Source organism: Lissotriton helveticus, chromosome 4_1, assembly GCF_964261635.1.
Source record: "Lissotriton helveticus chromosome 4_1, aLisHel1.1, whole genome shotgun sequence".
Lineage (NCBI taxonomy): Eukaryota > Metazoa > Chordata > Amphibia > Caudata > Salamandridae > Lissotriton > Lissotriton helveticus.
In genome coordinates this window covers 60,626,487-60,648,581 of record NC_136063.1, presented here as the reverse complement: position 1 = coordinate 60,648,581, position 22,095 = coordinate 60,626,487, and the positions used below count along the sequence as shown (strand labels likewise).

The following is a 22,095-nucleotide window of genomic DNA, read 5'->3' as shown; positions in this document are numbered from 1 at the left end:
TTTGTAGCACTGCCGGTGAGTCTCTCAATAGCATCATGATAGCGCTGTGGGTGCAGCATCAGTAGTGCTTTGTAGCACTGCCGGTGAGTCTCTCTATAGCATCATGATAGCACTGTGGGTGCAGCATCAGTAGTGCTTTGTAGCACTGCCGGTGAGTCTCTCTATAGCATCATGATAGCACTGTGGGTGCGACATCAGTAGTGCTTTGTACCACTGCCGGTGAGTCTCTCTATGGCATCATGATAGCGCTGTGGATTCGACATCAGTAGTGCTTTGTAGCACTGCTGGTGAGTCTCTCTATAGCATCATGATAGCACTGTGGGTGTGACATCAGTAGTGCTTTGTAGCACTGCCGGTGAGTCTCTCTATAGCATCATGATAGCGCTGTGGGTGCGGCACCAGTAGTGCTTTGTAGCACTGCCGGTGAGTCTCTCTATAGCATCATGATAGCACTGTGGGTGTGGCATCATTAGTGCTTTGTAGCACTGCTGGTGAGTCTCTCTATAGCATCATGATAGCACTGTGGGTACGGCATCAGTAGTGCTTTGTACCACTGCCGGTGAGTCTCTCTATAGCATCATGATAGCGCTGTGGGTGTGACATCAGTAGTGCTTTGTAGCACTGCCGGTGAGTCTCTCTATAGCATCATGATAGCGCTGTGGATGTGACATCAGTAGTGCTTTGTACCACTGCCGGTGAGTCTCTCTATAGCATCATGATAGCGCTGTGGGTGTGACATCAGTAGTGCTTTGTAGCACTGCCGGTGAGTCTCTCTATAGCATCATGATAGCGCTGTGGATGTGACATCAGTAGTGCTTTGTAGCACTGCTGGTGAGTCTCTCTATAGCATCATGACAGCACTGTGGGTGCGACATCAGTAGTGCTTTGTAGCACTGCCGGTGAGTCTCTCTATAGCATCATGACAGCACTGTGGGTGCGACATCAGTAGTGCTTTGTAGCACTGCCGGTGAGTCTCTCTATAGCATCATGATAGCGCTGTGGATTCGACATCAGTAGTGCTTTGTAGCACTGCCGGTGAGTCTCTCTATAGCATCATGATAGTGCTGTGGGTGCGACATCAGTAGTGCTTTGTAGCACTGCCGGTGAGTCTCTCTATAGCATCATGATAGTGCTGTGGGTGCGACATCAGTAGTGCTTTGTAGCACTGCCGGTGAGTCTCTCTATAGCATCATGATAGTGCTGTGGGTGCGACATCAGTAGTACTTTGTAGCACTGCTGGTGAGTCTCTCTATAGCATCATGATAGCACTGTGGGTGCGGCATCAGTAGTGCTTTGTAGCACTGCCGGTGAGTCTCTCTATAGCATCATGATAGCACTGTGGATTCGACATCAGTAGTGCTTTGTAGCACTGCCGGTGAGTCTCTCTATAGCATCATGATAGCGCTGTGGGTGCGACATCAGTAGTGCTTTGTAGCACTGCTGGTGAGTCTCTCTATAGCATCATGATAGCACGGTGGATTCGACATCAGTAGTGCTTTGTAGCACTGCCGGTGAGTCTCTCTATAGCATCATGATAGTGCTGTGGGTGCGACATCAGTAGTGCTTTGTAGCACTGCCGGTGAGTCTCTCTATAGCATCATGATAGCGCTGTGGGTGCGACATCAGTAGTGCTTTGTAGCACTGCTAGTGAGTCTCTCTATAGCATCATGATAGCGCTGTGGGTGCGACATCAGTAGTGCTTTGCAGCACTGCTGGTGAGTCTCTCTATAGCATCATGATAGCACTGTGGGTGCGACATCAGTAGTGCTTTGTAGCTCTGCTGGTGAGTCTCTCTATAGCATCATGAAAGCATAGCACTGTGGGTGCGACATCAGTAGTGCTTTGTAGCACTGCTAGTGAGTCTCTCTATAGCATCATGATAGCGCTGTGGGTGCGACATCAGTAGTGCTTTGTAGCACTGCTGGTAAGTCTCTCTATGCGATACAAAAGGGGATGATGGACGGAGCATTTGAGCAAATCAAACACTCAGCCCCAGTCAACTGATCTGGGTTTAATCCATCACCATTCTTTAGCCCACTTAGCCACCCCATTTCAGACATGGCTATATGCAAATCAGTCTGACCCTGTGCCTCATGGGAACAGTCCAGCCCGAACTGCAAAGCCATGTCTTCCATGGACCGGAAACAAGCATCCTGGGACCGGTTTCGGATTCATAATCCTCATCAGCCAGGCTATCTTGAATCCAGTGGCCAAGTGAGCAAGGGACTCACGTCTGAGCATACCCTGCCACACTTAGGGCGAACAAAGCGATACAAAAGAGGATGATGGATGGAGCATTTGAGCAAATCAAACACTCACCCCCAGTCAACTGATCTGGGTTTAATCCATCACCATTCTTTAGCCCACTCAGCCACCCCATTTCAGACATGGCTATTTGCAAATCAGTCTGACCCTGTGCCTCATGGGAACAGTCCAGCCCGAACTGCAAAGCCATGTCTTCCATGGACCGGAAACAAGCATCCTGGGACCGGTTTCGGATTCATAATCCTCATCAGCCAGGCTATCTTGAATCTAGTGGCCAAGTGAGCAAGGGACTCACGTCTGAGCATACCCTGCCACACTTAGGGCGAACAAAGCGATACAAAAGGGGATGATGGACGGAGCATTTGAGAAAATCAAACACTCACCCCCAGTCAACTGATCTGGGTTTAATCCATCACCATTCTTTAGCCCACTCAGCCACCCCATTTCTCTCTATAGCATCATGATAGCACTGTGGATGCGACATCAGTAGTGCTTTGTAGCACTGCTGGTGAGTCTCTCTATAGCATCATGATAGCACTGTGGGTGCGGCATCAGTAGTGCTTTGTAGCACTGCTGGTGAGCCTCTCTATGGCATCATGATAGCACTGTGGGTGCGGCATCAGTAGTGCTTTGTAGCACTGCTGGTGAGTCTCTCTATGGCCGCATGAAAGCACTGCAGGTGCCGCATCAGTGGTGCAAAGTAGCACTGCCGGTGAGTCTCTCTATAGCATCATGATAGCGCTGTGGATGTGACATCAGTAGTGCTTTGTACCACTGCCGGTGAGTCTCTCTATAGCATCATGATAGCGCTGTGGGTGTGACATCAGTAGTGCTTTGTAGCACTGCCGGTGAGTCTCTCTATAGCATCATGATAGCGCTGTGGATGTGACATCAGTAGTGCTTTGTAGCACTGCTGGTGAGTCTCTCTATAGCATCATGACAGCACTGTGGGTGCAACATCAGTAGTGCTTTGTAGCACTGCCGGTGAGTCTCTCTATAGCATCATGACAGCACTGTGGGTACGACATCAGTAGTGCTTTGTAGCACTGCTGGTGAGTCTCTCTATAGCATCATGATAGCACTGTGGATTCGACATCAGTAGTGCTTTGTAGCACTGCCGGTGAGTCTCTCTATAGCATCATGATAGTGCTGTGGGTGCGACATCAGTAGTGCTTTGTAGCACTGCCGGTGAGTCTCTCTATAGCATCATGATAGTGCTGTGGGTGCGACATCAGTAGTACTTTGTAGCACTGCCGGTGAGTCTCTCTATAGCATCATGATAGTGCTGTGGGTGCGACATCAGTAGTGCTTTGTAGCACTGCTGGTGAGTCTCTCTATAGCATCATGATAGCGCTGTGGGTGCGACATCAGTAGTGCTTTGTAGCACTGCTGGTGAGTCTCTCTATAGCATCATGATAGCACTGTGGGTGCGACATCAGTAGTGCTTTGTAGCTCTGCTGGTGAGTCTCTCTATAGCATCATGAAAGCATAGCACTGTGGGTGCGACATCAGTAGTGCTTTGTAGCACTGCTAGTGAGTCTCTCTATAGCATCATGATAGCGCTGTGGGTGCGACATCAGTAGTGCTTTGTAGCACTGCTGGTAAGTCTCTCTATGCGATACAAAAGGGGATGATGGACGGAGCATTTGAGCAAATCAAACACTCAGCCCCAGTCAACTGATCTGGGTTTAATCCATCACCATTCTTTAGCCCACTTAGCCACCCCATTTCAGACATGGCTATATGCAAATCAGTCTGACCCTGTGCCTCATGGGAACAGTCCAGCCCGAACTGCAAAGCCATGTCTTCCATGGACCGGAAACAAGCATCCTGGGACCGGTTTCGGATTCATAATCCTCATCAGCCAGGCTATCTTGAATCCAGTGGCCAAGTGAGCAAGGGACTCACGTCTGAGCATACCCTGCCACACTTAGGGCGAACAAAGCGATACAAAAGAGGATGATGGATGGAGCATTTGAGCAAATCAAACACTCACCCCCAGTCAACTGATCTGGGTTTAATCCATCACCATTCTTTAGCCCACTCAGCCACCCCATTTCAGACATGGCTATTTGCAAATCAGTCTGACCCTGTGCCTCATGGGAACAGTCCAGCCCGAACTGCAAAGCCATGTCTTCCATGAACCGGAAACAAGCATCCTGGGACCGGTTTCGGATTCATAATCCTCATCAGCCAGGCTATCTTGAATCTAGTGGCCAAGTGAGAAAGGGACTCACGTCTGAGCATACCCTGCCACACTTAGGGCGAACAAAGCGATACAAAAGGGGATGATGGACGGAGCATTTGAGAAAATCAAACACTCACCCCCAGTCAACTGATCTGGGTTTAATCCATCACCATTCTTTAGCCCACTCAGCCACCCCATTTCTCTCTATAGCATCATGATAGCACTGTGGATGCGACATCAGTAGTGCTTTGTAGCACTGCTGGTGAGTCTCTCTATAGCATCATGATAGCACTGTGGGTGCGGCATCAGTAGTGCTTTGTAGCACTGCTGGTGAGTCTCTCTATGGCATCATGATAGCACTGTGGGTGCGGCATCAGTAGTGCTTTGTAGCACTGCTGGTGAGTCTCTCTATGGCCTCATGATAGCACTGCAGGTGCCGCATCAGTGGTGCAAAGTAGCACTGCTGGTGAGTCTCTCTATAGCATCATGATAGCACTGTGGGTGCGGCATCAGTAGTGCTTTGTAGCACTGCCGGTGAGTCTCTCTATAGCATCATGATATCGCTGTGGAAGCAGCACCAGTAGTGCTTTGTTTTACTGCTGCTGAGTCTCCCTATAGCATCATGATAGCACTGTAGGTGCGGCATCAGTAGTGCTTTGTAGCACTGCTGGTGAGTCTCTCTATAGCATCATGACAGCGCTGTGGATGCAGCATCAGTAGAGCTTTGTAGCACTGCCGGTGAGTCTCTCTATAGCATCATGATAGCACTGTGGGTGCTGCATCAGTAGTGCTTTGTAGCACTGGTGGTGAGTCTCTCTATAGCATCATGATAGCACTGTGGGTGCGGCATCAGTAGTGCTTTGTAGCACTGCTGGTGAGTCTCTCTATAGCATCATGACAGCACTGTGGATGCGATATCATTAGAGCTTTTTAGCACTGCTGGTTATTCTCTCTAAAGCATCATGAAAGCACTGTGGGTACAGCACCAGTAGTGTTTTGTAGCACTGCTGGTGATTCTCTCTATAGCACTACGAAGCTGGCATCATGATAGCACTGTGGATGCAACATCAGTAGTGCTTTGTAGCACTGCCGGTGAGTCTCTCTATAGCATCATGACAGCGCTGTGGATGCAACATCAGTAGTGCTTTGTAGCACTGCCGGTGAGTCTCTCTATAGCATCATGATAGCACTGAGGATGCGATATCATTAGAGCTTTGTAGCACTGCTGGTTATTCTCTCTAAAGCATCATGAAAGCACTGTGGGTACAGCACCAGTAGTGTTTTGTAGCACTGCTGGTGATTCTCTCTATAGCACTACGAAGCTGGCATCATGACAGCACTGTGGATGCAACATCAGTAGTGCTTTGTAGCACTGCCGGTGAGTCTCTCTATAGCATCATGACAGCGCTGTGGATGCAACATCAGTAGTGCTTTGTAGCACTGCCGGTGAGTCTCTCTATAGCATCATGATAGCACTGTGGGTGCGGCATCAGTAGTGCTTTGTAGCACTGCTGGTGAGTCTCTCTATAGCATCATGATAGCACTGTGGGTGAGGCATCAGTAGTGCTTTGTAGCACTGCTGGTGAGTCTCTCAATAGTATCATGATAGCACTGTGGATGCGACATCAGTAGTGCTTTGTAGCACTGCTGGTTATTCTCTCTAAAGCATCATGAAAGCACTGTGGGTACAGCACCAGTAGTGTTTTGTAGCACTGCTGGTGATTCTCTCTATAGCACTACGAAGCTGGCATCATGACAGCACTGTGGATGCAACATCAGTAGTGCTTTGTAGCACTGCCGGTGAGTCTCTCTATAGCATCATGACAGCGCTGTGGATGCAACATCAGTAGTGCTTTGTAGCACTGCCGGTGAGTCTCTCTATAGCATCATGATAGCACTGTGGGTGCTGCATCAGTAGTGCTTTGTAGCACTGGTGGTGAGTCTCTCTATAGCATCATGATAGCACTGTGGATGCGACATAAGTAGTGCTTTGTAGCACTGCTGGTGAGACTCTCTATGGCATCCTGATAGCGCTGTGGGTGTGGCATCAGTAGTGCTTTGTAGCACTGCTGGTGAGTCTCTCTATAGCATCATGACAGCACTGTGGGTGCGACATCAGTAGTGCTTTGTACCACTGCCGGTGAGTCTCTCTATAGCATCATGATAGCGCTGTGGGTGTGACATCAGTAGTGCTTTGTAGCACTGCTGGTGAGTCTCTCTATAGCATCATGATAGCGCTGTGGATGCAGCATCAGTAGGGCTTTGTAGCACTGGTGGTGGTTCTCTCTATAGCACTATGAAGCCGGCATCATGACTGCACTGTGGGTGCGGCATCAGTAGTGCATTGTTGCTAGGGTATATTTTTAGCACAGCTGGAGTTGATTCGTGTACCATTACAGGCACAGTCTCTCCAAAGAGCTAGTCTCGCAGGATGAAGTTACCGCTGGGTCTACAGTAAGGCTATAGTATTTTTCGTTCCTCTTGACTACAGCAAGTTAAAGTTCAATTCAAATCGACATTTTGACAAGAAGTGAAGAAAGGAAATATTAACCTCCTGCAATTTTTGTTCATTTTCAGTGTCCCTGGATGTAAACTCTGGATCGCACACAGGTAACCAACACCTTGTTGTTTGTTCCTTTTCTTACTCCTGGGGTTAAAGTTTATCCATCCAATCCCTGAAAGTCAGAAAATGGTTGTGTCTTTCACCTGATTAGGAAGAAAGTGCTTTACTAAAGAAATCATATTTTAGGGTGTGAAGTTTTGGTCTTTGAAGGATGGATTTCTTTTTGCCAAGGCCCTGAACTGTTTGTCAACATCTCAAACTTGGACACAAGGGAGTTCGCCTGGTTTGGACACAGTCCTGATATAGTCATGAGGGCATCACCAGGTTTGGATCACAGATCTGTTTGTCAGTGACAAAGCTCTCTCCTCAGCAAAGAGGACATCTCCACTATAATGCATGCCATGGAGGTAGCTGGGCTAAGGATAGTTGTTACTCTCACGCATCTCCTCCAAGGGAAGCTGGGCACTGTAAAACCTAAAGGACAAACCCTACTGAGGTGGGATAGGCAAAGGGTTAGGGCTGCAGATATCAAAGGAAAGGCTGAGGAGATGAAGCTGATGTGTTCTAAGAAACTTGTATTTTCTTGTGTTCCAAGACATCACATGAGCATTTTCCTTTTTGCTTCCAGATGTCTCCTTATTGGCTGTGGTAGGGAGCTCCCTGCTGGCACTGCTGAGTCTCAGGTTGATGTGAGGAGGACTGACCACACCCAAAGCCAGATATGGACCTGCTACTGACACCCACAATTATCATTATACAAACTGTTTGATTCCAGTGTGTGTCTTTTGCCTGGGATGATGTGTATGGGAATCTGCTTTCTAATAATTTCTTTCCATAAGATTTAGAATTATGAACATGTATAGGGCCTGAGTTATGGTTTGACAGACAGAGTAAAGGCAGGCATCTCTCTCCCTTGGCCTTGTTTATGTCTACTTCTGCTTTAGACTTGCCAACCCTCCCAATCACTGACAGATATCCCTTTGATTATCTTGTTTCTCATTCCTATGTCCTTGCCTCTCTCCTATGCATTGCTCCCTTCCACTGCTACAGCCATGCCTTTTTCTTCACCTTTTCTAACTCCAACAATGCTTGTTCCTACTTTCCTTCTATTGGTCTGTTCCATCTCTCTGTGTCTTGATTCTTCCTTTGCATTACCAGTCCTCTTTCAGTATCTCTCATATTTGATCCTTGTCCTTTCTCGATGATATGCCTTCAATTTACACTCAAGCATTGCTTCCAACACTGATTTTGGACAGATCCCTGGGCCGAGGAGTTGTCTGTATGTTCCTGATGGTAGCACTGGCTCTTTTGTCCTCTATATACTCCTTCATTGATTCTTCTCCCAACTCTTACTCTCAATGTTTCCTCATAGTTCCTCCATCCACTGCAGCTACCCCTGTTTACTGATTCCCCAACCTATCCAGCTCCTTGCTGTAACCCCACTGATGTTCCACTCATGATTGCTTCTGTACATGCTTGTACACTTACTCCCCATTTCCACGTCCCACATACCCCACTGATTTAGCTCAGTTTGCTCCTCCTCCCCATGACAACAATTCACACCACAGTTTTTATTCATCATTCGCTGAAACTCTTTTCGCTGAAGCAAATGTTGCCCTAATGATTCCCCATCATTTGATGCATTGTTTCCTGTGTCCACATATCTCCCCACCCATTGCTACTTCCCTCACCCTTCCCAAATTACTGTTCTTCCCTGTGCTGCATCTCCCCGTCCACCCCTTGTTCATGTCCTTGTGCTTCGTATCTGGTTGTTGCCACATTGATGCTCCACCCTTTGTTCATGTCCTTATGGTTCCTATATGGATGTAGCCCCAGTAAGTCTCAACTCTTTGTTGCATTTCCTTATGTTTCCTATATGGTTGTTGCTCCATTGATTCTCCACCCGTTGTTGCATGTCCTTATGCTTCCTATATGGATGTTGTCCCATTGATTCTCCACCCTGTGCTGCATGTCCTTATGCTTCAAATAAGGTTGTTGCTCCATTGATTCTCCACCCTTTGTTGCATGTCCTTATGCTTCCTAGATGGTTGTTGCGCCAATGATTCTCCAACCTTTGTTGCATGTCCTTATGCTTCCTATATGGATGTAGCCCCATTAAGTCTCAACTCGTTGTTGCATTTCCTTATGTTTCCTATCTGGTTGTTGCTCCATTGATTCTCTATCCGTTGTTGCATGTCCTTATGCTTCCTATATGGATGTTGTCCCATTTGATTCTCCACCCTGTGCTGCATGTCCTTATGCTTCATATATGGTTGTTGCTCCAATGATTCTCCACCCTTTGTTGCATGTCCTTATGCTTCCTATATGGTTGTTGCTCCAATGGTACTCCACCCTTTGTAGCATGTCCTTATGCTTCCTATATGGTTGTTGCTCCATTGATTCTCCACCCTTTGTTGCATGTCCATATGCTTCCTTTATGGTTGTTGCACCACTGATTCTCCACCCTTTGCTGCATTTCCCTTCACTTCCTATACCGTAGTTATACACTGTGCTTTTTTCCCTTGTGCCGTCACCTCTTGTTTACCTGCACTCCCTTATTGGTTCTTTATTCTCCTGCTTATTTCTGTGACACGTCTGCTGCCCACTGATGCTTCTACCCATGACCGCTGCGGCTGCTCTCTTCCCTGGCTGTTGTGTTCTGCTGTGCCAGCCTGCCCCCTTCGGCTTCTTTTCCTTTAATGGTTGACTCCTTGCTCAGCATTACCTCTCCCTTGTTCAGCAGTTTCCAATCATGCTGTCCTGCATCTCTTAGTTAGGTTACTTCTTCAGTAATCCCCACTGCTTTTCTCTCTATCCTCAGAGGCATCTCTCCCCTATTTCAGCTAATTTGCCACCAGTTCTACCTGCCTTTAGAGCTGCTTCTTCCTCTGCTCACCACCTGTTCTGCAAACTGTATCTCCCTAAAGCTCCTCTTTGCTTTTTACCTTTTGCCTTCTCATAATCTCACTGCACTTCTCTTCCAAGGAAGATCCTTCTCCCTGTGCTTTGTGACACTTCTGTTCCCATCCACATTCTTCTCTGAGTGCTTCCTGCTCCTTTCTGCCAGTCAGCGTCTTCTGCCAGGCTTCCTTCTGCTTATTTCCAGTTCACCTCCTTCTCCTTTTCTAACTGCCCTGTACATTCCCATTCAGTGGCATTTGCCCAAGCATGACGGTCCCTTCCTTAACTCATCCTCTATTTCTCTTTCGATCTTTATTGTTACAGCTTTCTAATTGGATATTCTCAGCTTGGTTTTCTCTATGCCACTTTCTCTCTCATCTCTGCTCACGATTCCCATTTTTACAAACTTTTACTCATGTTTGTTTTTCTTTAGCCACTTTTATTCTTTTTAACTTTCTTGCTATTTCATGTTCTTTCCCCCCTTCTCCCACTCTTTTCCTCTCCCTTCCTCTCTATGAGCTCCTTAGCTGTTTTTACACCTCCAGTCTTCTCTTTCGTCCAACGCCCCTATCCTTCCCAGTCCTGCCACTGCCACCTGCTCTCCTACCCCTTTGACGGACCTACTTATTGGCAGCAGCAGGATGAAGCAGCAATTGGTGTACACACCTGGCATTCTGCTGGTGCACTGAAGGCAAGCCACAGGAAAGCCTATCTTTATCCATCCATGGCCCAACTGCATCCAGCTCCAGGAACACTAGTCCTCCTCCCACCACGGCTACCCAGCTAGGACCCTCCGTGTCTCCACCCTGCCCGCCTCTCGCACCACCCTACTGTATTGCACCACACAACACTAAAGAAGTGTTCTCCCACCCCTCAGGCCCACCAAAGCTACCAGGACTGAGGCCAATATGTACACGGAGGAACTCAGGATAACAAAGCAACATTTTCCACAAGCTTCCAGCCACTTCTCTGCAAGCTCATCTGTTTTTTTTTGTCTTTTCCTTTACTTCTCCCCTCTTAAGAGGTATCTCTACATTCTCTCTCATAATTCTCCTCCTTGGCATTCTGCGAGACTGTTCACTTCCCAAGTTTCATCTGAATGGATGGCTCTTTCCTGCCTGTTCCCTTAGAGATGTCTCTGCTCAGCTGCTTTCTTACCTGTGCAGTCGCTCCATGCTTCTTCTGCCCACAGTTTCATTCCCTCTTTAACTGTTTCCAGAGAGAGTGCTAAAGGTGTAGCTTTTGCTAGAATATACTTTGCAAAGGGTTTTCAAAGCAAACAATATATATTGCCAGTAATTCCATTCTCCATGATAGGAATTTTTCCTGGAAAGTAGGGCAGAACACCCTGCGATTAACTAGATATACATCTCACTGATTTGAACAGAGGCCTGTTTTAAGGAGAAGAAACATTAACTGATTTCACTGGGCAAGAGGAGAATGCATTGGGATAAGCATTAGCTGTATAAGGATATTGAATATCGGATTCAAATGATCAACAGTCACATCACCAGTTTGTAGCCAGCTAGCATTTTATGTCAAAATCTACATATTGAATTAATGAGAATGACTGACTACTTATTAACTATAAAAGACTGTAATGATTGACAACTATGATATGCTAATGACTGTTTATTCTTCAAATGCAGGTAACTGTTGTGGGAAATCACCTATGCTTCTATAATAATGCTGATATCTGTTTCTGCTTCTATCAATTAAAGTATGCAATCATCACATTGGTGTGGGTGTGTCCTCTGTTTCTACCTGGGCATTTGTCATAAGCTTAATGTAATTTACCATATGATGCCTCACTTTTTTCCTTCTTCTTTATCTTTACATTTTCTATCTACCTTGGAACCTTCAGGTAGAGCGGTTTTCGAATGTTGGACTCCTGTCAGTGGTGAAGCACTTTAAATTATATCTCTTGGCCAACATTTTGAATTAAGAAAAGATCACAAACCTTTGGTGCCCTTATAATCTAAAAAGCAAATAGAGAAAACCACACCCAGGATTTCCAAATGGGTAATAGGGCTGCAGGTTATCATTTCAAAGTTAGAGTAGGGATATGAGCGTGTGTTCCTCCCTTCCAGGGATTCTCTTTTGAGATCAAATGGATAACTCCAAGGCGTGAGTTGATGGGCGAGACGGTGCTTCGATGCGGTGCTTGCAGCTTGCGGTGCAGCAAAAGAGCCGGAGTTTGGGAGCTGTTGTCGATCAGTCCAGACAGCGGTGTGAGTCGGGCTGTGCATCGCGAAGCGTGCAAGGCGGTGTCCAACTCCGGTGCGTTCACAGGACTCGAAGCCAGCAGCAGTGACCGGGTCAGTCAGACCAGTACGAGTCAGAGTAGCGAGGCAGTGCACATCACGGTGTCCACCAGTCGCGGGGCAGGCACCGGCTCAGTGACGGCATCAGGACGGAGTTGGTGAGCTCAGAGCTTGCGTTATTCGAGGTTGACGTTGGGCGATGCAGTGCCTGCAGGACACCGGGCCGGTCGTGAGGGTCGGTCACAGCTCCCTGCTTCTGTAGCCACTGAAACAGCATTTCCAGTAGCAATCCACAAAAGCTGGTGGAGTCTACTGGTCCTGAGACTTCGGTCAGGGTGCAAGCTCTCTTCCAAGCCCTTGGAGATCTTTTCACACGTTGAAAGTAAAGTCCACAAAGTTCTTTCTCCTTTCTTTGGCAGTCAGGCAACCACTGCAGGCCAATCTCCCAAGCAGCACATCAGCTTGGGAATAGTCACTCCTCAGTTTCCTCAGGTTCCTCTCCTCAACAGGAGTTTTGTCTTGTAAGTTCAGAAGTGATCTAATTTCTTGGGTTCAGGGTCCCAATATTTATTCCCCCAAATCCTTTGTTCTCTGAGGGGAGAGGGGCGTTTGCTTAGTCCAAATTAGTTCCTGAGCACTATGGTTACCAGACCTCTCCTTTCCTTTCACAGTGTAGGGCAGAAACATCAGACGCCCCACAGGATGTGGAGCCAGCATTGTGGAAGGCAAGTACAGTCCCGGAGCAATTTGTTGACAGTCTTCCTTCTCTTCTTTCGGTGTGCAGGGCAGAGACATCAGACGCACCACAGGGGTTGGAGCCGGCATTGTAGCGGGAAGGCCCAGCCCTATTCAGGTCCCAGGTGCAAATCCTCCCTCCCATCTAGATGCAGATCTCTCTATTCTCCACTGGGCTGCCCCAGCCTGTCTCCTGGAATCCCCCAGCCCTGTCACTCACAAACCCAGACAAATGAATACACAACCTAGCAGAAGCAGGCTTGAAAGTTTAGGCAAGAAAATGCCTGCTTTCTAAAAGTGGTATTTGCAAACACAGAATATTAAAATAAACTTCACTAAAAGATGTATTTTATTATTCTGAGTCCAGGCATACTAAACTCGAATTTCTACCATGTTCTCTGAGTAGGTTAGGATTATAAAATGTAATAATGTTAACAGCCCATTCTGGCCTACGGAAAACAAGTAGCCTTGCAATAGTAAAAAACTAAAATGGCTGTAATTCACCATCAGGACATGCCACACACACCAGGGCTTGTCCTACCTTATACTTACAATGCACCTGCCCTTGGGCCTACCAGAGGGGTGACTAATATGAAGAAAAGGGAAGGTTTAGGGACTGGCAAGTGGGTTCACTTGCCCAGTCAGGATGACAGTACCAGACTGCACGCAGGCTCTGCAATGGCAGACCTTAGACACATTTTACAATGCCGCTTCTGGGGGTGGCACAACCAGTGCTGCAAGCCCACTAGCAGCATTTAGATTTACATGCCCTGGGCACACTCAGTGCACTATACTAGGGTCTGACAAGTAAACCAAACATCCAATCATGGAACCACTAATCAATATATCAATTTACAACAAGGTTCACTCACACTGTGGCACTGGACAGCAGTGGCGCAGTGCCCAAAGCACCTAACACCAGCAAAAACACACGAGGCAACTGCAAATATGGAAGGGAGACCTACGCCAATGGTGCCCGGTCTAACAGACATGATATAGTTGATGGTTTGCCCAAAAAGTGAAAAGATCTACCTGAGGAATTGCCACCTTTTTGGAACGTAAGGGTTGAATTATCCCTAGAATGTAATATAATCTTAAAGTCAGGCAAAATCATACCACCAGCAGGTTTAAGGGAACACATTGCTAACAAAGCACACAAGAGCCATTTAGGGAGAAATCTCAGAAAAGCCAAAGTTCCCTTCCATGAACCAATTATAGAAGAAAAGGTAAAAGTAGCTAAGTGACAAATCCAAGAACACACACAGGACACTGTTGATACATTTTGCAGGTCCTATTCAAGTGCAAGGGTTCCAAGACAAATATATCCTAGTCCTCATTGATTATTATGCTAATTGGATAACCTTCACCTACTGACATCAGAATCGGCCCCCTAAGTCGGTTGCTTGAAATAAAGAGGTTTCCATTAACAAAGAGGGTTTGAAGGAGTAGGTGGCCACATACTAAGAGTGGTATGATAAGAAATGGGATGTGAGAAAACCTGAATGAAAAACAGCGCTTAAGCCGGAACAAGTTCAATACATTCCACAAACCGAAGAAAATCAAGGAAGGTGAAAACAATGTTGTAATTCTAGAAAATGAGAGCATATAGAGCATGGACAGGTTAACATCATGTCCATGAAACATGCTTCCTGCCAAAGAGTATAGTAGAGTGGAAAAAGATGACTCTAATAATGTCAATTCCAGTCAAAGACCCAAAAAGGCGGGTCCATAGTCCAGGATGACACAAAGACTATGATGTGAGTAAAGTCCCACCATTTATATATATGCCACTATTGCTGTTTCTCTCCTCACAGGTTTTGGACTTCCGAAAAATAATATGATGGCAATTTGTAATATTCTGTGTTGGTTTAGAGCATTGGTACTAATAGTACGGCCCGCGGGCCGTCAGTGGCCCGGCATGCCTTCCCTGGTGACCCGCCGACATTGCAGACAATTTACCCATGTTAAAAGAAAAAAAACATGTACAGTATCTGCAAACACTAGGGGCCGAGACTCTGCTGCTCTGTGGAGACCCGGGTATTACGTGATAGTCAGATTGGAGCTGCAAGGGCAGGGGCGCTAAGAGGTGAAAGACAAAAGCCTCATTAACATACAAATGGTCTTTTAAAGACCTGTGAAGTGCTTGTGCTGCTGTGTGTGTGTCTGTGTGTGCCTGGAAACTGTCTCAGTCCGGGCACAGACAGGCAGGGAGAGATGAAGAGGGTGACAGAGGGAGGTAGAGGGAGGAAGACAGAGGGAGTGAGAGAAAGGGAGGGAGACAGAGGGAGAGGGAGGGAAAAGGAGGGAGAGGGAGGGAGGGAAAGGGAGGCAGAGAGGGGGAGAGGAAGGGAGGGAGGGAGGGAAAGGGAGTTAGACAGAGGGAGAGGGAGGGAGGGAGGGAGGGAAAGGGAGGCAGAGAGAGGGAGTGAGAGAAAGGGAGAGAGACAGAGGGAGAGCGAGGGAGGGAGGGAAAAGGAGGGAGAGGGATGGAGAGCAAGGGAGGGAGGGAAAGGGAGGCAGAGAGAGGGAGAGCGAGGGAGGGTGGGAAAGGGAGACAGAGAGAGGGAGAGGGAGGGAGAAAGACGGAGACAGACAGAGGGAGGGAGACAGGCCGAGACAGACAGAGGGAGGGAGATAGACAGAGGGATGGAGAGGGTGACAGAGGAGACAGGGAGGGTGACAGACAGAGGGAGGAGGGAGGCAGAGGGAGGAGGGATACAGAGGAAGGGAGACAAAGAGAGGGAGACAAAGAGAGGGAGCTAGACAGAGTGAGACAAAGAGAGGGAGAGGGAGGGAGACAGAGGGAGATGGACAGAGGGAGACAAAGAGAGGGAGAGGAAGGGAGACAGAGGGAGACGGACAGAGGGAGACAAAGAGAGGGAGAGGGAGGGAGACAGAGAAAGGGAGAGGGAGGGAGACAGAGAAAGGGAGAGGGAGGGAGACAAAGAGAGGGAGGGAGACAGAGAAAGGGAGAGGGAGGGAGACAGAGAAAGGGAGAGGGAGAGGGAGGGAGACAGTGGGTGACAGACAGAGGGATGGAGGAGAGAGGGAGGAGGGTGACAGACAAAGGGAGGAGGGAGGGAAGAGGGAGGGAGGAAGATGACAGACATAGGGAGGGAGGAGGGAGGAAGGAGGGCAACAGAGGGAGGGAGGAGGGTGACAGACAGAAGGAGCGAGGAGGGCGAGAGAGTGAGGAGGGCCACAGAGTGAGGAGGGCCACAGAGTGAGGAGGGCCACAGAGTGAGGAGGGCCACAGAGTGAGGAGGGCCACTGAGTGGTAGAGGGAAGGAGAGAGAGGGAGACAGAGGGAGAGGGAAGGAGAGAGAGGGAGACAGAGAGAGAAGGAGAGAGAGGGAGACAGAGTGGGAGACGGAAGGAGAGAGGGAGACAGAGAGAGAGGGAGTGAGACAGTCAGAGTGAGTGAGACAGAGGGAGTCAGGGAGAGAGGGAGAGAGAGAGGGAGAAGGAGGGAGCGAGAGGGAGTGAGAGGGAGTGAGATAGTCTGAGTGAGACAGAGGGAGAAATAGGGAGAGAGGGAGGGAGAATGGGAGAGAGAGGTTGAGAGAAGGAGAGAGAGGGAGATAGAGGGAGAGAGAGAGAGATGTGTGTATGCCGGGTCTGGTTGCTCAGTGGATGAAGGCGTCCGCTGCAGGGACCTGTGGTCAACCTCATGGTCACAGTTTTTTTGTGCTCTAGCCCCGCCCCCTCCTCCACTGACCCCGCCCCCACCCCCACCGGTGCGGCCCTCAGACACAAACCACACTGTAAATTTGTCCCCCGAGAGAAAGTTTGTGAGTACCCATGGTTTAGAGTTTACTTATATGCAGAACAAAAGCTGGTTTGTTTTATGTATATTTTCTCTGTTATAGGGGGGATGTGTTAGAATCTGAATGTAAGGCCCCGCATTATGCCTCACCTGTTTCCCCCTCCTTTATCTCCACCATATGGTTTCTTCCTTAGAACCCTCAGATGGAACTGGTTTAAAGGTTGGGCTTATCTGTCACTTGTGAGGCACAGTTGTGCTGTCAAGACTGGCGGTGTCATATTCTTTATACTTAATAAAGTATATTTAAGTTCTGCTGGCTTTGCACTGTCTTTTCACTTTGTGTTGTAATTGTCCACCTATCTCCAGTTCTTGAGTTTGTATCTCTGGGAATAGAAAGTGACCATAATATTCTCAAAGCAAAACTTACGAATATGGCCAGACCAGCGACTCAGCTTATATCAGAAGAAAATGTTGACTTAAATATACTCTAAAGTATCTGTAATCTTCCTAAATCTTGTGTATGAGGAGGCAAGTGAGTGTTATTTGCTTATGCTGGCCATGATTACCACACTCTCCATTAATGTTTGACTCCTAGAACATCTTCTATTCAATGCATCATATTTTTCATGGCGTACGTTCTGTTCCTTATATGCAATTTCTATATGCTTTTAGTTCATGTACTTCTGCTTTCTGAGAAAGGCATTATTGTTATTAAAGGCCCCGCAATAAAAACTGTCACATTACTGTAGCAGGCATCAAACAATGGAACATTACAGAAGATTTATCTTTGGCAATTGTTAGCTATGCAGGGCTAATTAAAAAAAAATGTATTTACATTTGACTGTGACATCATCAAACAAAGTAATTGTTAGATCTAGACCTGGCATTATTAGAGTGGTCTTCCCTAAAACCATTATGCCTTCTCCACTCCTGTTTTGCTGAATTTGCTTTCATTGCCTCAAGATTTTTTGCACTTTACTACTGCTAATCAGTGCTAAAGTGATTGTGCTCACCTCCTAAAGCATGGTAAAATTGGCTTACACCTGATTGACATATTTAATTTATTTAAAATTCCCAAGTCAAGTGATATACCATATACCCAGGGCAAAACATGTAAATGCTACTAGTTAGGCTGCAGCACTTATTGTGCCACCCACTGAAGCAGTTCTTAAAACATGTCTCATGCCTGCCATTGCAGCCTTTGTTCAGTTAAATGTTAATGCAACTTGACAAAATAATCATTTTGCGTAGCCTAAAGCTCCCTTTTTAATACATATTGGTCCCCCTGAAAGGAGTCCCTAAACGTCCAATAGAGAAGCTTGTTCCGGGGTCACATGACTAAGTGTGGTTGGCAGTTGGCTTTTGTGTGTTATTCCCAGACATGATAGGGGGACTGGGTGTTGGCAGAATGGGCACACCTGACAGGATGGGAGGGATGGAGTCTGCACAGCCCCATGTGCACTTCAGAGGAACTGCCCCAGACAAACACACCCAAAAAATCCGGACTATCTGTTTGCAATTCAAGACATCCTGGGACCAGGGCAGGGCGGCTGAAAATTCCAGGCACTTCTGTGGGGGGAAAACTCCAGAAGTTTAGTGTATTCCACTTCAAAGCTGGCACCAGTAACAAAAGAAAGACACTCAGGTCTAGTGTTTTACAATAGGAGGCCTAGACCTTAGATACCGCACCTATCACAATGTAGGCATGGTAACAAAGAGTGGTACTTTGAGCAGGGGGCAAAGCCTCCTAATCCTCCATAAGTGGAAAATGTTCACAAACGTATGCACTGGAGAGATCAGCACTCACTGTGATTGGTTTTCTTTGGTTATATTTCTTAATTAAGGCAGTATTTAGAAATACCAATTTGAGTACAACACTATTTATTCAAAGTAGTTCATGTCCACATCACACTGGTTTCAATTAAATGTATAGCGGTGCATTGCCAGTTGCGAAATTCTTTATTAAAAAATGCTCATGCCAATGTAGCCAACGCGTTTCATCCCTTTCTCAAGATTTTTTCGGGGCTTAGTCCTTGTGTACTTATATCTCATGTCACTTGTATATATACAGATTTCCAAGACTAATATTGACCTTTGTTATTTGGCTGATGTTCGATGTTCCTAAAGAGCAGTCATGTTCACCAACTGTAAATTCTGGCTCATTCTTGGCAGTCAAACCTTTCAGTATGCTGGCATGTATGCAAAGTCTCACTGCTTGAAGTAGGACACTCAGACCTACTCTACACCTCTGAACCTGCAGAGGACTCTCAGAGAAAGTACTTTATTGCCTATGGCCGGCTTTGTACATCAGAGGACTGCCCTATTGGCTATGGCTAGCTGTGTACCTCAGAGGATTGCCCTGCTGCACTAAGAGGACTGCCCTGATGCCTGAAGCTTGCTTAGTGTCCACAGGGGACTGCCCTGCTGCTTGAGGCTTTCTTTTGTGTTCGAACGCAGAACTACCAGAGTGACTCCAAGGGCTAGTTGGCTAGCTTCATGATCAGAGCTTTAGGGGCAGAAAAGGCTCCAACTAACTTGAATCCATTGCTGGAGCCTGCCTCAGTGAGTACTGAAGCTCTAAATGTGCTCAGGAAATCCTGGACCCTTGGAAGTGGTGATGAATATGCCAAAACAGGTTACTTTGAAGCCTTTCTACCAAACAGTGCTCCAAGAACCCAAGAGGAGACCAGGACACCTGCTCGACGATTCGCCCAAGATACACAGCCTTTTTGACTCACTTCATGGTAGCTCCTGTTTTGTTGTTTTCTGCAGCAGCAAATCCTGTTCATTGGGTCCTCATTGGAAAGGTATCTGGAGTACTGGATCCCTGGTCAACCACAACCTGCAGCTTTGCTCCACAGGAGATTTTAGACTTCTAAAAAAAGAGACTAATTTCGAAAGTCGAAATTTCCACATGACTGTGCCCTTCGACTCCCCGATAATGACTCCTCCTCATTGAATGTTGCCAGCCTTACTGGCTTAGCTTTACCTTCTCAGAAAGTTTTCTCCAAAATTCCAGAAGTCCGAAGGTAAGTGCAGACCGGACCGAATCCACTTGTATATCCAAGCCATCCTCTATTGTGGTCAGCCATAACTTTTGACTTTCCCCTGTTCTTGCGCAACTAGATGTCCATGGTTGGTACTTTGTTTTTTTAGGTGCTATTTTGCATTTTAGGTTTAAAAACTATTAACTCTCGGTCTACTGGTTGGATTTTTGTTGTTTTGGTGTCATATAAGTTATGAAATTTGACTTTATTTCTCTAAATTAGTGTGAATTTTTTCCTTTTTTATGTTTTCACTTCAATTATGTTGCTGCATGAATTGTTTAACCATTGCCTTTAATTTAAGTCTAATTGCTTTTGTGCCAAGCTATCAGAAGGTAAAGCAGTTTTATTTAGTGACTTTTGAAGGGTTTTATTTTGTTAAGTAGCTTTAGGTTGAGGAAGGCGCTCTTTGCGGTATTTTTATGTGTTTAGTCATGGCGAGTTTTGGGTCGGGGTGATTCCCAGCGATTTTGCGGAATCCCCCAGGGTGAGAGTACTGTTTAGAGCACCAATTGCTTTTAACCATTCTATGATTTGGGGGTTCTCTTCTTTGTTGGAGAAGAGGAGGATTCCCGTTTAGTCTTTGTTGAGTTTTAGATGGTTTAGTGATAGCCAGTTTTGGACTTCTCTTAGCGTGTTGATGAGTCTGTGAATCTCATTAATGGAGAAGGTTTCAAGGTAGATCTGGGTGTTGTCTGCATAGAGGTGGAAGGGGATGTTTGTCTTTTTAAGTACGGTGGTGAGGGGTTGCATGTAGATGTGGAACTGTTGAGGGGAAAGAACTGATCCTTGGGGGACTCCCCTGCTGACAAGGTTAGGTATGATGAGATATTTCTGATCTTTATTCTTTGGGTGCGGTTTTGGAGAAAGGAGGAGAACCACTTTAAAACGACCTCTTCTGCACTTAGCCTTTTTTTGAGGTACCTTGATAAGTAGGTTGTGGTCCACTGTGTCGAAGGCAGCCGATAAGTCCGGGTGTATGAGTAGAGAGCATTGGCCTGCATCGCTTGATGTGGGTTAATCATCGATTACATTGAGAATCGCTGTCTCTGGGCTGCAGCCTTTTCTGAAAACTGATTGGTGGGTGTCTAAAAGGTTGATGCTGTCTATGTGTTGAGTCAGTTGGAGGAGAACACACCTTTCCAGGATTTTAGGTAGGAGAGGAAGATTGAAGACAGGTCTGAAGTTATTCAGATCATTAGTGTCTAAGCCCGTTTTTTTCAGTAATGGCGTGACTTGGCCGACTTTGAGACATTCCGGTATGACTCTGGTTGTAAGGGAGCTGTTGATGATCCTGGCCCAGAGAGGGGCAAGCAAGAGATTGAGCTTTTTGGCCAGATGGGCCGGTATAGAATCCGAGGCGTGTGATGAAGGTTTGGAGGTGAAGATCATATTGGATATCTCTGCTTCGGAGATGGGGTTGAAGGTGTTCTAGTGTTTGGGGGAGCTTGGTTGTGGTAGCTTTTGTCCCTCTGGATGTGCTCCTGCAAGGGGGACTATGGTTTATGTCTAGGGAGGGCTCGACCTTGGTGATTTTGTCATTGAAGAAGATGGGGAAGTTCTCACACAGGTTTTTGGAGGTCTGAACTGAGGATGCAGTGGGTTTGGAGGTTTGTTCCCAAATGAACTTGAAGAGTTCCTTGGGCCTATTATTTGCATTGCCTAAAGCATTGCAAAAGAAAGAAGTCTTTTCATTCTTGATGTGATTTTTGTACTTCCTGTGTATTGCTTTAAGTTGATCTTGGAGGATTGAGAACGGGTTGTTCCGCCAGAGTCTTTCAGCAGCTATTAGTTGTCTTTTTTTTAAGTTCATGTCAGTGTAAAACCAGGATCTAGATGGAGCATTTCGGACTCTTTTTTGCTTCAGTGGCACTATTTCGTCTAAAATGTCACTAACAGTTGTGTTGTAGTGGGAGGTAAGTACTATTGTGATGAGATCCTCTGTGGAGATGGGAAGGAGAGAGCTTATCCTTTCCTCCAAGTCAGCCAAGGGATTCTGAGTTAGATACCTCACCCAGTGAGGAGGGTCCTGCGAAGGGGGCTGGTTTAGGAGCACCTGGTTGAGGTGGAATAAGATGATGTGGTGGTCGGACCAGCCAACGGGCAGGATGTGGTTGATCGTGACAGAGTCTGGATCTACCACAGTGCGAGAATCAGCAGATGTCATGACCCGAGTAGGGAGTTGGAAATGGTGGCGTACCATAACAGTCGGATGAACCTTACGGAGGTAAGGTGGGGCTCCTGAGCACACGAAAAATCAATGTAGTGAATAGTAGCGAGATGATTGATGCAAGGTAAACGATGGGTAAACAATGAGATAGTGGTCCACGATTTTATTCAAAGTGTCCACAAAGTAAGTCAATCATCTG

General features: G+C 46.8%; 1 protein-coding gene across 1 annotated transcript in view; it reads left to right on the top strand.

Moving 5' to 3' along the window:
• LOC144827860 (pancreatic secretory granule membrane major glycoprotein GP2-like) overlaps positions 1–10,545 on the top strand; it is an 80,490-nt gene extending 69,945 nt beyond the window's left edge. The window contains exons 5-6 of the mRNA XM_078686025.1: positions 7,031–7,063; positions 7,645–10,545. Coding sequence (XP_078542151.1) covers positions 7,031–7,063; positions 7,645–7,709 — 98 coding nt within the window. The 3' untranslated portion in view covers positions 7,710–10,545. The remainder of the gene's footprint in view (positions 1–7,030; positions 7,064–7,644) is intronic.
• The last annotated feature ends 11,550 nt before the right edge of the window (positions 10,546–22,095 follow it).